This window comes from Anas platyrhynchos, chromosome 27 (genome assembly GCF_047663525.1).
Source record: "Anas platyrhynchos isolate ZD024472 breed Pekin duck chromosome 27, IASCAAS_PekinDuck_T2T, whole genome shotgun sequence".
NCBI classification, from domain to species: Eukaryota; Metazoa; Chordata; class Aves; order Anseriformes; family Anatidae; genus Anas; species Anas platyrhynchos.
This window is the reverse complement of record NC_092613.1, coordinates 3,173,099-3,189,116: the sequence shown is the minus strand read 5'-3', so window position 1 is coordinate 3,189,116 and position 16,018 is coordinate 3,173,099. Positions and strand designations below refer to the sequence as shown.

General features: G+C 54.1%; 1 protein-coding gene across 1 annotated transcript; it reads left to right on the top strand.

Annotated features, from left to right (window-relative positions):
- The first annotated feature begins 7,690 nt into the window (after positions 1 to 7,690).
- RBM15 (RNA binding motif protein 15) lies at positions 7,691 to 15,447 on the top strand. The gene has a single exon (XM_038168250.2). The coding sequence runs from the start codon at positions 7,811 to 7,813 to the stop codon at positions 10,688 to 10,690; it is 2,880 nt and encodes a 959-aa protein (XP_038024178.1). The 5' UTR covers positions 7,691 to 7,810; the 3' UTR covers positions 10,691 to 15,447.
- Positions 15,448 to 16,018: the final 571 nt, after the last annotated feature.

Here is a 16,018-nt window from a genome sequence, read left to right as displayed (position 1 = left end):
AAATCCTGCTTCAGGCTCGGGGAGTTAGATTCCCTCCTTGCTTTACTACCTGCTCTTGTCTGCATTTCCCATAGGGAGCCTGGTCAGTCTGTGCCTCGCAGGCTGGAGGCACCTGGAAGTGCCTGAGCAGCAGGGGAACTGCTGTAAGAAAGCAAATGGTGGGCTCCATGTGAGGAAATCTGGGAGGGAAGACAGCAATGGAGAGTCAGTGAGAGAGAACAGAGGAGGAACATTTCTCCCTTTTCTGCTGGAAGCCATCAGGCAATCCTGCTGCTTCCACTAAACCCACCCAAAGGAGTCAGGCAAAAATCTAAGAAATGCACAAACTGAAACAGTCGGGGAAAGGGGAGGGAGGGGTAGAGCTCAATGCTGAAGTTAATGGCCTGTGAACAGGACTGATGGCATGGGCCATGGGCAGAGCCTGAAGGGCAAATCACACCTGCAGGGAAGATGAACAAGCATTTGCCTGCGATGAACAAGGGCAGCTTCTCAAGGGCACCAGCAGGAGGATGGGGCAGGGGACTGCCATGGGGCTGAAAGGGTTAAACAAATAGTTCCTTGGCTTTTTCACTCATTTGTATGCCTCTCCTGGCAGCATTTAGGTGTAATAAATCCACATGTGTGTGAGTGCACACCCAGTGCCCTTCCCCTGAGGGCTGCCTCAGAAAATAACCTCTTCCAGCTGCAGGGCCAGGAGGCACCGGGGCCCCCCAGCCGCAGGGCCGGGTGATTACCCCCAGGTGTCCAGTGGGGGAACTGGGACACAGAGCAGTGAAATGGCTTGGGCTGGGTGGAGAGAAAGTGGCGGGGCTGCGGGCAGGGCTGTGAGTGGAGCGTGCCGGGGGTGTATTTGCTTTTGAGCGTGGGCTGAAGGCTGGCCCCAGCACCAGGACTGCACATGGGTCTCACGCTGAGTGGTTGGGTTTCCTCTCCTCTCAGATCAGAGAGGGGCCGAAAGCCCCTTGCATACCTGGGCAGGGCTGCAGAGGGGTTTTTCGCCCTGGTTGCTCTGGGCTGGAGCAGACCCGGGTGCTGTTCTCTCTCAGCTCTGTCTGCTCATTTTTGGACTGGCTTTTGTCTGCGCTCAGCCAGGCTCCTTGTCGCCCAGACAGGAGAGATGAAAATGAGCTCTCATCCTCTGCGGAGGAGATCAGGGAGAGAGACAGAGGAAAAGTGAGGGAGATTAAGCAGAAATAGCTTCAGGGGTCATTTAAAAATATCCCCATGACTCCCTTAAATATATATTTAGCAAGAATTCATAGTCCATGGCTGAGGGAGCTCCAGGCACCAAATGTACAGAACGGTTTTTGATGAAGACCCACGGGATCCAGTGCAGGTTGGAGGGATGGAGGCTGCTGGGGTGGAAGAGGGGGAGATGTGGGGCAGGGGTGGCAAGGTGGCTCCCAGCCACCTCCCCGTGCCTGTCAACTGCCTCGATGCAGCATGCAGCCACGTGCTGGTCCCTTGGGGCTTCCAAAACAAGGTCATCTTCCTTCAGGGTCCATCAGCAGGCCAAATCCAGGGCACCTGCTGTGTAACCACCCAGTTCATCGCAGTTTTCCTCCCCCAGGAGTAACTGCCTGCCTGAGAGCTGTCCATCTTTGCTCCTTGGGCCACAGCAGCTGGGAATGGCCACAGAGGTACAGGGCTGAGCCTGGCCCTTCTGGAGGGGAACCAATGGAGCTGCTGGTGGACCAGGAGAGGTGGACATGCACGGGATTGAAATGGTCCTGAAATGCCTTCAAGGAGAGAGACAAGCGCTCAGCAGGGTTCCCCCAGGAGGACGATATGAAGCTGCTGCAGGGCTGATGCGTGGCAGGTGACACACTGGGACAGCTGGGAGCAGCACAATGCGCTTTGCTTCAGCTCCCCCACTGGCTCTGAGATCCCAAAGTGTTTTTCAGTCCCCAGTGCTTCAGGAGTAGGAAGGTCCCCTTGTTCCTAGGAGCATCTTGGGCTGAAGGAAGGGTAAAATCCCAGGTCTGCCCCAAGGCTGCGTGATCTGCCAGAGCCCATGAATTATTCACTGCTCCTCCAAGTTGCAGAGGATCCCGTTACGCCGTGCAAAAGGGTCTCCTTGAGCAGCAAAGCCTTACCCACAGCTGCAACTTGGAAACCCAAGGGCTGGAGGGAACTCAGCTCACGCCTTCCTTCCTCAGGGCCAGCACTGCTCCAATAGCAAAGTCAGGCAGGCTTTTGATTTCGGGGCTCTGCCTGAAGGTTGGTGGGTGTCTCCTTACAGCCCTGCTTTATTGATTGTCTCCTGCCTGAGTTCCCACCCTATTCAGATTGTAACAGCTCCCTGATGACAAATGGGGCTGCCAGCCTCTAATTTATTTTAATTGCCATCTTTTCTTCCCACTAACAGTGCAGAGGCACAACAAACCTGTGCTGGAGTGCCTGATCTGGGAGGTGCTGGGGGCATTTTGGTGATTTTGAGGGAACTATCTTGGTTGGAGAATCTTCTTTCCCCACCTGTCCAGCACAGGAAAAGCCCTCTCTGAAAACCCATAGCATGGGAAAACCGAGGCACAGGCAGTGCTTAGGAGGAGGTGGGAACCAGTCCCTGGGTGACAGTGAAGAGAAACCAGCATCAGGTTGCCCATGTGTAGCATGGGCTGGGGAAGGAGGATAAACGGAAACAAAGTCTGCGTTTTGTGGTCAGCATGTGTCCTCGTACTGGAGGGCTCCCTGGCACCTTCTGGCCTCCTCGCCTGCTGCAGGGGTGATGCCTTTCAGCACAACACCGTTTTTGCTTGGGAAGGTGTCAGAGGGAGGAACATTTTGTGAAGATTTGGTGTTTTCAACTGTATGCCTGTAGACAGAGGTGCTGTGAAAGGATAGGCCGTGCTAGAGGAGAGGACATGCTGCTCGGCACGCTGCTCTCCACTCCCACCTGTGGAGCGTGGAGCAGGGAAGATATGACACAGGGCACCCCGGAGCCTGTAGAGATGGGTGACTTTTGTATGTGCGTGGCAGTGTTTGGCACTATGGAGAATGAGGTAAGGATGCTTACGAGGGTGGAGGAGAGGTGTGAGGTGCCTGGATGCGGGCTGGCTCACAGGGCCATCTCTGTGGTCCCCCCATGCAGGTGCTGGGCTCTGCAAGCTGCTGCTCAGCTCATCCCTTCCCAGCTGCTTGTGCAAAGGGTTGAGAGTTACCCTCTGCCACAGGCTGTGTCTGCGCTTTCCACCCTACTGGGACAGCAGGGAAAGGCCACAGGTCCCAGCAGTTCAGAGCAGGGCTGGCTTTCCACAGCATCCCTTTGCACTGCTTCTCCTTCCACAGCAAGCCACTCGTCCTGCAAGCACGTCACACTTGGTGGTGACATTACAGCTCGCAGCAGGGGTGGGGGCCTCCCCTGTCCCTATCCAAGAGGAGTCCTCCCCTGCCCAAATTCCCAAAAGGCGCCTGACAGCCCTGGCTGAAACTGAGCCAGATCTCTGGTGTTTGGGGCATCTTGGGGCCCCGGGGTGATGTGAAGTCCTCCTTGTCTGGAGCTGCCACCTGTTTGCTGTCTGCCCAGCAGAACACAGCTTGTGCAAAGCTGCTGCAGTGCTGGCTCATTGTGTCGCGGCGTGGCAGCATGCTGCCGTGCAGTGACATGGCAATGGCTGGAGCGGAGGACCCAGTGCTTAAAGATGCCAGGAGAGTGATGAGTCTCATCTCTTGGCGTGGGTGCAGGTACATTGAGTTCTTCTGGGATGGGTCCCCAACATCTGGCGCCTCCATTCCATGTGGACATTGGTGTCCAGAGGAGGGGGGTTGTCCCCAGCATGTCCCTGAGGAGGGCAGCTGGGGACAGGGAAGGGCAGGACGCCAAGAGCACAGAGGAGCCCCAGCTGCTCGAGACTTTGTAATGCTGGACGCTGACGGGTGTCCTCTGGGCACTGGGCTTCGGTGCAGGATGTGGCCCTGGCTCCCTGATGCTGCCTGAATCCTCTCTCTACTTTGGGGTTTATTCTTCCCTTTCCATTAATCTCCGATTATTAGGTGGAAAGTGAACAATTACTGTGCTAATGGCTCCATAAATTCCTTCATTACTTATTAAACCCGCGCAGCGGAGGAAAAGCAACGAAACAGGGTGGAGAAGGGCCGGGGAACGGATCCGTCCGGCAATTCCTGGGCTGCCGCTGCCCTCTGCCGGCAGCGGGGCTGGACTGGGGAGCAGTGGGGTGCCCAGGGGAGCTCGAAGATGCTGCTAGGTCTGGGGCATGGAGGGGGACACCTTGCCCGGGGAGCTGCTGCAAAAGCTGTCCTCAGAGGCCGCGAGGTGGTGCCGAGCTGGGCTGAAGCACGGGGAAGAGAGTTTGGCTTTAGCTGGGCAGCTATCGGGTGCTCCTGATTGATTTTGGCGCTGGGAGGAAAATCAGGCAATGAGGGACCAGTCCCTACAGGGACCATTCCCCATCGAGCACACCAGCACAAACCAGGAATAAAGCCCAGGCCAATTCCTCAGGGCTGAGATGTTCGCAGGGACTGGCACCACTTGGCGCAACAGAACTGAGCCAAGAGCTGGGGCAGGTCGAGGACTCTTGAACTCACCCCCATCTCCACGCTGGCTCCCCAGGAGGCTGCAAGCAAACCCCAGGCACCTCTTTTTCTGCTGGAGGAAGGAGCCCTCTCTCTCCTGGCTTTCCTTGAGGTTCTGGGAGCTGCCTCACAGTTCGCTGCCAAACCTCACTATGATCCTGCAGGGTGGACATTCTCCAGCTTTTTTTTTTTTTTTTTGCTGCTGGCGAAGGCAGAGACCATCGTGAGAACTGCAGTGACTGTGTGGGGGAAGCTTTTGCCTCCCTTTTGTGGTGCTGAGGGTCAGGGTGCAAGCCAGCTCGCTTTTGCGCTGGCAGGAGCTCCTGGGATGGCTCTTGTAGCCTCACCTAAGTGAAGCTAATGTATTTTGACATCTCTAATGGCCAGCTGGGATGCAAGTGCATCTCCAGGAAGAAACGCAGCTTGCCTCAATGCAAAACTGCCAACAAGCAGTCACCTCCCCAGCTGAGATGCTTGCACGTCTTCAGCCCACGTCAATCAGGCTGTGGGGCTCAGCATCCTGATGGGAGCCCTCTTTGCCTCTCCTCCATCAGGCTCACTGGCTCCTCTGCTGTCATCTCCATCCAGGCTTTAAGAAGGAGTCGCACGCTTAAGCTCTAGAGAGAGGTTTCTGCAGAAAACAGCAAGTTTCTCCGGTTCTGCAACACCCAAGTATCGTCCAGGATGAGCCCAGCTTGACAGGACCTCGATGCCCAACTCCCACTGACACCAAATGTAATTAGACGTCTCTATCTAGGCCAGGGGCTCAAGGGCCATCTGGCTCCTTAATTATTCATACACGTAAATAAATGCAGACAGAGTGCTTGTTATCTAGCCTGGGCCTGGGGAGCGATTCCTGCTTATGCAGGACCATTTCTTGGGTCTGACAAAGCGTGCTTTTCTCCAGAGCTCATTTTGGGTGCTGCGTTGCCTTTCCCCACTGCCAAAACCCTCTTCCAAATGCACCAGTGCTGCCAAACTGCACGTTAGACGGGTCTGAGTCTGCTGCCGGCTGATGCAGAGGTGGAAAAACTCTGGAGATGTCTCTGCTTGGAAGGAGCAGGCTTGGAGGACAGAAATCAGATGAAATGCTGGTCAGGAGAGCCTGTCCCTTCAGCGATGTGGCCCAGTGCTCCTCCAAGGTGTCTCTTAAACTGTGACTTATCAGCTGTGGAATTTTAATTTGGGTTTCGCTCGCAACCTGAGGCACCACAAGGAAACAGTTAGAACCTCGGCAGATAGAAGTCTCTATCGCTAGTTGTTTAAAGTGATGCATTTCCTCTCAAGCCTGTGGAGCTGTGCCAGGTTTTACCAGATGTAGCCTCAAAGGTGCAGCTCAAATACGTCAATATAAGATTTTCCCCATATTTTTTATTGTGACTGGCCAAGGAGTGCCTCCTCTGCTCTGACAGACGCCATGGGATGCACGGGAGAGGTACTGGCAGGGAGGGTACCTGCATGGAACATGGGTGTGTCTGTTCCAAAACAAGGTGATGCTGCTTTTTATTTCAAACCGTGATAATCTGTTCCCCAAAGCATGCTGTGCCAGGCAAGGTCTCCTCCCTGAGGCAATCCTACCCCAGGCTCCAGAATCCTTTCCAGCAACACCGGCCTTGGAAGCGAGGCATTTCTGTAAAACGGTAACACCCTGACAGAGCAGTGATTTTTCTATCGGATAAAAAGTGGCCGTGTTTTCTCCTTCTCATGTGTCTCCCCAGGAAAGCTGCAGGGATCAGATGAGCAGCGGCTGCGATAAGCCTGTCTGCCAGGCTCCTGGCCCATTCTCTGTGTCTCACTCACCCACTGCTCTCCTGTGCCTGCGGTGCTGCCCCTCCCTCACATACCTTTGTATCACTTCATCTGGCTGCCCACATCCATGTAATTGTATCAGTCTCCCTTACAGTCTGCAATAATCACATCCACATGAGCTGTCTCCGCTGTCACTGCGGGTCTGTCTCCAATTCGCCTGTTAGGTTACCCCAGTGCTGTTACACAGGAGGAACTCGTTTTTTAACGCTCAACACACATCTCAAACACGATTCCTTTCCCTCCCAGCTCTCTATTTAGCTATCAGCCATTTACCCACCATTCAGAACCCACCCGCGGTTTCGGGAGCCTGTGCGCGCCGTCCCTGTCAGGAGGTGAGGGGACAGGGGGGAACGCAGCCTGACGGGCTGCTGTTAAGGCCTGATCCGATTCTGCTGTTAGACTGAGACGTTCCCGGGGGGAGGTCTGATCCCACGGGAGCTGCGGGGACCCCTCAGCGCCAGGGAACATCAGAGAACCACGGATCATCGAGTGCAACCTCTGACCACTGGGGGTAATGCGCGGGGAGGGGGCCCAGGGGCCGGGGCCTTCCTGCCGCCCCCCCGCCCCCTCCCTGCGGGACCCAGGCCCGGCCCCGCCAGGCCCCAGCCCCGCGGCCGCCCGGAGCCGCCCCCGCCCGGCGCCTGCTGAGCTCCCCCTGCCGGGATCCCGCCCCCTCCCCGAGCAAAGGCCAATCAGAGGCGGAGAGCGCCTGACTGACAGCCGCCCAGCCTATCCGCAAGCTCTCCTGCCGCGCCCAATCAGATGCCCGAGGAGGTTTTTCTCGCCCAATGGTAAGCGAAGGGCGGGGCGTGAGGCGCAGCCCGCGCTTCTTCGGGAGCGGCGCCGCGCTCGGCCAATAGGAGCAGCGCGGGCTGGTTTAGCGGAGGCCAATGGGGTGAAGGGGCGGGTAGAGCGCTGCTCGCGAGAACTGGAGAGGGACGACGGGAACCCGCGTCTGGGCGAGTGGACCAATGGGGAGGGGCGGGGCGGGGCCGCTACAACTGGCAGGCAATAAGGCCAATCAGAAGGAAGAGATCCGCTCGCCCAATGGGCGGCGAGCAGAGGCGGTCCCCTCACCGCCCGGCAGCCGCTATTGACAGGTCCCGCGCCCAATCAGAGGGCCGCTCGCTTTCTAACCGTCCAATGAGCGGGCGGGGCGGGGCGGGGCGGGGTGCGGGCACGGCTCCTCCCGCCCCCTCCTCGCGGGCGCGGGAGGCCGGCCCGCAGACGGACAGCTCCTCGAGCCAATCACGAGGAGGAGAGCGCGGGGCCGGGCGGGTCTTCCGCTCGGCGGGCCCGAGGCGGCCAACAGGGGCCGCGGGCCGGCGCCGGGCGGCCAATGGGCGCCGAGGGGGCGGGGCCGGCGGCCGCCGCGGCTTCCAAGATGGCGGCGGGTGCGTGAGCGCGGCGGGCGGGCAGTCGGGGAGGCCGCCGGGGCGCAGGGGGGGCCCCGCCGCCGCCCGCCGCCATGAAGGGCAAGGAGCGCTCGCCCGCCAAGGCCAAGCGGTCGCGGGGCGGCGGCGAGGACTCGGCGTCCTCCTCCTCCTCGGCGGCGGCGGCGCGCGGCGAGCGGAGCGGCAAGAAGCCGAGCGGCTCCGGCGGCTCCAACGGCGGCGGCGGCGGGAAGGCGGCGGCGGCCTCCGGAGACAGCACCAGCGGCCGGCGCGGCCCGCACCCGGACAAGGCCGCCCGCGCCGGCAGCCGCGAGTACGAGGCCGGGGCGGCGGCGGCGGCGGCGGCGGGCGGCGGGGGCGGGCGGCACGGCTACGGCGGAGGCAAAGCCGCGGAGGCGTCGCGGAGCGGAGGCAGCCGGGGCGGCGGCGGGGGGGAGTCCCGGGCCCCGGCGGCGGCGGCGGCCCCGTCCTCGGAGTCGGGCGGCGGCGGCGGGGAGTACAAGACGCTGAAGATCAGCGAGCTGGGCTCGGCGCTGAGCGACGAGGCGGTGGAGGACGGGCTCTTCCACGAGTTCAAGCGCTTCGGCGACGTGAGCGTCAAAATCAGCCGCCTGCCGCCCGGCACCGGCGCCGCCGACGAGCGGGTGGCCTTCGTCAACTTCCGCAGGCCCGAGGACGCCCGCGCCGCCAAGCACGCCCGCGGCCGCCTCGTGCTCTACGACCGCCCGCTGAAGATCGAGGCCGTCTACGTGGGGAGCGGCGGAGGGAGCAGCCGGCGGCGTGGCAGCCGCTCCCCGGCGCTGCTGGACAAGGAGTCGCCCTACGGCACGGCGGCCGTGGGAGTCGCGGCGGCAGCGGCGGCGGCTGTGCGGCACCCCCCGGCCGGGGCGACGCAGCGGGCTTTGTCCCCCGCCGGCAGCGGCGGGGCCCTGGGTTATCGAGACTACCGGCTGCAGCAGCTCGCCCTCGGCCGCTTGCCGCCTCCACCCCCTCTGCCCAGGGAGCTGGAAAGGGAGAGGGACTACGGGGGCTTCTACGAAGCGCGAGTGCGGCCGGCCTATGGGCTGGAGCGGGTGGCTGGTGTGGCGGCTGCCGGGGGCTTCCGTGGAGGAGGTGGGGGTGCTGGAGCCGCCAGTGAGGAGGAGATCAGCCCGGAGGACGACCAGAGAGCCAACCGCACTTTGTTTCTGGGCAACCTGGACATCACTGTGAGCGAGACAGATTTACGCCGAGCCTTTGACCGTTTTGGGGTCATCACTGAGGTGGACATCAAAAGACCGGGTCGTGGGCAAACCAGCACGTACGGTTTTCTTAAATTTGAAAATCTGGACATGGCGCACCGGGCCAAGCTGGCCATGTCAGGAAAGGTGCTTCTGCGCAACCCCATCAAGATTGGGTATGGTAAAGCCACTCCAACCACCAGGCTTTGGGTGGGTGGCCTTGGGCCCTGGGTGCCCCTTGCTGCCCTGGCCAGGGAGTTTGATCGTTTTGGCACCATTCGCACTATTGATTACCGCAAAGGTGACTCGTGGGCCTACATCCAGTACGAGAGCTTGGATGCGGCGCAGGCGGCCTGTGCCCACATGCGAGGCTTTCCCTTGGGTGGGCCGGATCGCCGGCTCCGCGTGGACTTTGCGGATACTGAGCATCGGTACCAGCAGCCCTACCTGCAGCCTCTGCCCTTGCCACCCCCTGCTCATTACGAGCTAGTGGCAGAGGCAGCTGCTTTTGGGGCTCACCGGGGGGCCCCACCTGATCCCCTCCGGGGGGCCCGGGACAGGACGCCACCGTTACTCTACAGAGACCGTGACAGAGACCTTTATCCCGAAACAGAGTGGGTGCCACCCCCGCCCCCTGTACGGGATAGGAGTAACCGGGCAGCTGCCTATGACCCGCTGGAAAGCCTAGAACGGCGTCGGGATGGTTGGTCCTTGGAGCGGGACCGAGGGGAGCGGGAGTTGGGCAGTAGCAGTAGGGAGCAGCCTAGAAAACGGAGGCTGGCAGAGGATGGAGGCCGGCACTTGGACCGCTCTCCAGACAGCGAGCGCTCCTCTTCCTCCCGAAAGCGTCACTGTTTGGCCACCACCTCCCCCCCAGACCGCAGCCCAGAGCTCCTTGGAGGGAGGGAGCGTTACAGCAGTGACCCAGAGCGCTCGTCCTCCCGCTTGCTCCTGTTGGAGCGGCCCTCACCCATTCGGGAGTCGCGCAGGGGCAGCCTGGAGCGGGGCCAGAACGAAAAGCGCGACCGCAAGAATTCCGCTGAAAGGGAGCGGAAGCATCGTGCTTCTGCAGCAGCCGCCGCACAGGAGTGCAAAAGTCCAGCCAAAAAGGATGAACGTGCTGCAGAAGGAGGTGGCGGAGGCTCCCGGCTCAAACCTCCACCTCAGAAACAGCAGCAGGATGGAGCGTCGCAGGCTGGGGGAGCCTCCAAGCTGTGCTTGGCTTGGCAGGGGATGCTTCTGCTGAAGAACAGCAATTTCCCGTCCAATATGCATCTGCTTCAGGGGGACCTCGGAGTTGCCAGCAGCCTCCTCGTGGAAGGAGCTACTGGGGGGAAAGTAGCTCAGCTCAAGATCACCCAGCGTCTTCGTCTGGACCAGCCCAAGCTGGATGAGGTGAACCGCCGCATCAAAGTGGCGGGCCCCAATGGTTACGCCATCCTTTTGGCTGTGCCTGGCACATCAGACAACCGCTCCGCAACTGGAGCTAGCGAGGCCGCTACAACCTCCACCCAGAGGCCACTCAGGAATCTGGTGTCCTACCTAAAGCAAAAGCAGGCTGCTGGGGTGATCAGCCTCCCTGTGGGGGGCAACAAAGACAAGGAGAACAGCGGGGTCCTGCACGCCTTTCCACCCTGTGACTTCTCCCAGCAGTTCCTGGACTCCACGGCCAAGGCACTGGCCAAATCAGAGGACGACTATCTGGTCATGATCATTGTCCGTGGGGCATCCTAAGGCCCTCGTGTTCTGTACCCAACCCTGCCTACTCCTCCACACAGCCCCTCCAGCGTGTGCCAGGTGCTATGGGATACAGCCTTAGCCAGCCCTGTCATTATTTTTAATTAGATCTTTGTTTGTAGGTGACTTTCCCTGCCCGTTTTTCTGTTACTACATTTTTCTATAAAGTTAGAAGCCAGAAAGGTTGGTTAGCCATTAGTGTGAATAGGATGTTTTGAGAATCCCTTATCCATGGGGATAGCTGGGAGGCTAGGCCTGCTTTGATTTACAAAAAAAAAAAAGAAAAAAAAAGAAAAAAAAAAAAAGAAAAAAACGGGGGGAGGGGGTGGAAGAACAAACTCCCGTCTTCGTAATTTTGATTCGTGTCCTTTTTTCATTTCATGTATTTTAAAGCAAGTTCAATAGCTCATTCTCTAGAGTTACAAACCTGAAAGACCAGATTTAAAGCACTCAGTATTTTAAATGGAAAACCACATCCCTGCTAGTGGACTGGTGTCAACTCATTTTTGAGTCACTGAAATTCTGTGACGGCCTCAGGCCAGCGGCCCTTTGGCACGCATGATCCCTTTCCTCAGGAGCCTGAATGGTTTCCCTTTGAGTTGCATGGCTCGAGGTTGATTTCTTTCAGGTGACCAGCACCTGCTCTTGGGTACACTGCAGAACATGAATTCCTTTATTGGGTGTTTGATAATTTCATCCAGCCCCACGAAATGCATGCACTGAAGGTATGCTTTTTTAACAGGTGTATTTCTCCTATTTCTCTGAGTTCTGTTGTATCCCATATATGCACTTTGGGTTTGTAGCAGTGACAATGTTTGGTAAATTGCTGAGGACTTTGTTACAAACCATGAATGTCTTGTGCTTACTCTGGTATGCAAGAAACAAGGAGGTGCTTTAAGAATAACTTTAGTTATATTGTGGTTTTTTGTTTTTACTGCCTTTTTCAAAGAGTTGCAGGTACAGTGGGGTCTGGTTCCACAGTGCAAACTCTGAGCAAGTGTGCTTCTCTCCAGAGATGGTTTTAATTCTGTAATAATTTAATTACATAAAAGTTCTCATTATCATTTTACCTTTTTGTTAATAGCAAGGAACTGCTGTCTGCTAGAGACTTTTCAGGTACAGTACAGTGGGCATTACATGAGGTTTATGGTTCTCTGATAATCTGGAGCAAGGTGTTTTCAGCATCTTGGAGAAGTTTAAAAGTAGTTTGGGATGCTGAGGTGAGAGTTCTTTTTCATGTTATTCTAGGAGGAAGCAGTTTGCCTTTTTCCCAGAGAACGTCGTTCATTTTCTCTAAGGGATCCAGATCTCTCGTACTGTTTAACAACTGCAAGGCTGTTGCAGCTAGCTTCTAAACTGAAGTTTAAATCTGACTGTATCCATATAAAGGCCCTAAAATATAATCTTGCACTTAAAGCCAGAATGTAATCTTGCACTTAGCCACATTTTAGGAGATGGGCAATGTAAACACAATGCTGCTTCCCTCCATTGATCCTCCGATGCGTCCCATGGGTAACTGCTGTGGGGCAAGTTGACTTCTGCTTCAACTTAGATGACACAAAAATCAAATTCAGATGTGGGATGGGTTGCCAGTAGTACCTGAAGGAGGAGAGGCACTGAATGTATTCTGTGGATACAGAAGTTGTCAAGTTTGACAGTACTTGTTCGAGATTTGCTGTCACAGAGAGGTGAATTTCTGTAATGCCACTTTACAGAGCCACTCTTCAGAGAGTGCTCTTGTTTCTGTGAGGTGTGATTTCCTTTTTCAGAGCAGGAGTAGATGTTGTGTCCCAGGCATCGCAGTGAACTGAGAACTCGAATGTGGCAGCATATCTTGAAAACAAATTTTGGTTTTAGAGCTACTTTTCTTTTAAAGTGGAAACAAACAAGCCTCATTTAATGCTCTTAAGTGTTTGAGGGTGAAATCCAGGATTTCTGGATTGTTGTCCTTCCACGTGAATGTAGTAGATTTAGATGGCAGAACTCAGCTGTTCATCTTGCTATTAACAATGAGGATTTCTTGAAATGACACCAATAATGCAAATAACTGTGTTTGAGAAGATACAGCATATTTACCACTTACTGCAAAGAATGTCTGTCTTAATTCTTGCAGGTGTCTGTTGTGTGTTTGCGTGTAATCAACACTGCTGCTAACTTGCTCTGAGTGCTTCTTGCATTTAGAGAGTTCTCCAGTGGCATCTGACGTGAGTCACTTGCAAGTGCGGAGTTTTAAAGGAAAGAAACTTGAACTGCTGGGAATTCAAACCTGTCCAACACCAAAAAAGAAGCACTGACATCGTTTGTGTCCAACACTTCAACTTGTGAAGCACAGTGTTTGTTATGCTGACACACAGCAGACACCTGTTTTTAAAGCCCGTGAAACTTGGGGTCAACACAGCTTGTCAAAGCAAACTCTTGACAGCTAGTTGGGGGGGTGTGGGATCCCTTTCAGGAGGAGCATCTTGGGTGCACTTCCTTCTTCCTCGTAAAATAACAGTGGTTGTACCTGCCACTGGCTTTTGTAAGTCAAAGTTCTCTGCACTGGAGGGCAATAAGGAACAGGCAAGGCTGTATTTGACTCCAGGTTTTCTGGTTTCTTACTGAACGGAGTACCTGCTTCTTTAAATCTGGTTTATTTGTGGTTGCTGCTCTTGTTTTGTAAGCAAGGATTTTAACACCCTTTGAGGGTATTTAATGTCAAAACATAGCTGACTGGCAATATTTTTTGCCGGCACTTGGCCACGTGCTGCCATCATGTCTGGTACAGCTTTGGTGGCTGTGCTGTTCTCTTAAGCTCTGAAGTGTGCACCATTGGAGTAGCTGTCCACTAAAAGTCACCTTGGCCAGGGCTGAGCGCAAGTAGAAGTCCATCTGTAATATCACTTCTGTATAGAGCAAAACAGATGTAGCAGAATTCAGCTCTCTTGTCGTATTTGGCATTATGTTGCTCTAGTCAGAGCTCAGTATTTCTTCAAACTTTATGTGCAGCTGATGTTCCTATATTTCACGAGTTAGTTTGTTGAATTAATGTGGAAAAAGGATGTCCTTTTCCTGAATCATTTTGTAGCTGTGCTTTATGCTTTGGGGAAAGAACCTCAAATGACTCATACTTTTGTTTAAGATTTTATTTAATTATTTTTTTTTTAATTGGAAACTTTACGCAACTTCCTTGGGTGCTAGCCAGTGGCTTTGTTTGCTCCGGTCTAGTGCACGGTCTGCTGTGGACTGGGAGTGCAGCACGAGCACTGAGGTTACCATCAGCTCTGGAGGTTTCAGACTCCTGGCTTATGACTCCTGGTGCAGCCTTTTAAGCATTGCAGAGGGAGAAGCGATTTATGTGCCAGGCAAATCTTAACCCTATTTTTTTTATACGGCTGTCAAAGGCTGAAATACTTTGGTGACAACTTGCTCAACCTCCTGTGGAGGGTGAAGAAGAGAGTTTAGGCTTCCTGCATTGGCAGTGGAACGATCTAGTTGATGGTAACTGAGGTGAAAGGCCTTAAGTATTAATGGGAAGGAGGAACCAGTGAAAATTGTGAAGACAGGTTCAAAAACTCTGAGGACTCAGGGAAAATGGCTTGGAAAATTGTAGTTCCTGGCTTTTAAGACAAACAGTGCTGAGGGCAGTACTCATGGGGAGTCTGCTGTACGCCTGTTGAACAGAAAAAAGAGTGGAGAAAATCGTTGCCATGCTACAATTACAGAGTTTTTGGGGTTCTTTCCCCCTTGTCTCCCCTTTTTCTAACAACTTTCTGCAGATAGCACCGAAGGACAGGTATTCCAATGAGTTATAAAAGGAATGACGAGATGATTTTTATATCGGGCTTAAAGCAGACTGTATTGTAGAATTAACTGAATGGTTAATTGAATATGCAACTTCCTGCAGTTTTGTGTTAAAATTATGGATGAGAAATATTACTTGAATAGTAACAGTTTTAAATGATATTAGGTGTGTCTTTGATTTGCCCTCTTTAATATTGGAATTGCCTGCTGTTGGAATTATGCAGCAAAATAATAACAAAAGAGAAACTTGTGAACACTACATTTCACATTTCTGTTGATAAGTTGCCTTCGGGAAATGTTCTTTGAGGAAAGTCAACTGAATTGTCAAAAATTCCGCTGATTTTTCTCATGGTTAATTATTTTGACGTGTCCCATTAACTGTTGCTGAAAGTTGAATAACCATCAATACTGTAAGCCTAGTTTAACCTCGGTCCAAAAACAAGCCCTGCACTACTTGTTATGCATCTATACATAGAAGGTGACTTCATTGCAAGGTTTCGTGCCCGTGGGTGGTATAACGTTGGGAGGCGAAAATCTGTCGTATACATTTGTATTGAAATAACATTTTCTTTCCTCCTGCAAGCAAAGCTGGTGGACTGCAGAAGACAACCACGTGGGATACCAAGCTCTAATGGACCTTTGGGAAGAGAAGCTGTGGCTTGTGTGGAATTTACATGGGCCTCTTGATGGAAGAAAGCTTATCTGTTTAGTATTTGTGCATTTTACTAAAATGGCAGCTTTAAAAAAAAAAAAAAAAAGTTGTGTATCTGCTATTGTGATGCCAATGCCCGTGTTTTAAGTGGAAAAAAAATGACCTCTTTGCTTTGTGCTGTGTACACAAGATTGCTGGAAAAGTAAAGGAATACCCTTTTTATGGCTCACACAGCTTAAAAGTAGCTGTCACTCAAACATGCGCTCACAGTTGAGCTGATTTTGTTTCATTCTAAATAAATTGTTTCTTTTGAGGAAAATGGTTTTTCTGCCTGGAAGTGAATTGACGACAAACGTTTGACCCCTTTGTTTGCAGCAGAGGGGTACTTGCTGCTGCTACTGCTCAATGATAGTTGCGGGTCTTGAGCAAGAAGCAGGGAGACTGGCACTTTCGCGTTGACCAGCGTGTTTTACCAAATCTGAAGAATCTAGTTGATTGTCTGGCTGTGGCACCCCCTTGGTTTGCGGTGAAGGGGGTCACTTGCTGCTTTACTCCTCATCCTTACGAGGAAGCGGTGCTGATGCTGGCATGCAAGAAGCAGGGAAGCACCACCCTGCATCTCAGAACGGTGTACAAGTCTGGGGCTTCGACGAGCTGGAGTTCCTGAATTTTATGTTTCTGATTTATTTTGTTCACCCAACTTGTTTGGCTTTAGTTTTGATTTTTTTTAAGTTTGAAGAAAAAGTTTGAAATTGCGTTGAATCTTGCACGTAAACCTTTGCACCAAATTGCCAAAAGAAAAAGCGAAATGAGTCCTTAGGAGTGTTTAAATGCTGTTAATAAAGCCTTTCCTGACATACGCGAGGCGCTCCTCCATCTCCAGGGGCTTT

Excerpts from the sequence above, each read along its gene's own strand:
- RBM15 (XM_038168250.2), top strand. The coding sequence starts at position 7,811 with ATGAAGGGCAAGGAGCGCTCGCCCGCCAAGGCCAAGCGGTCGCGGGGC.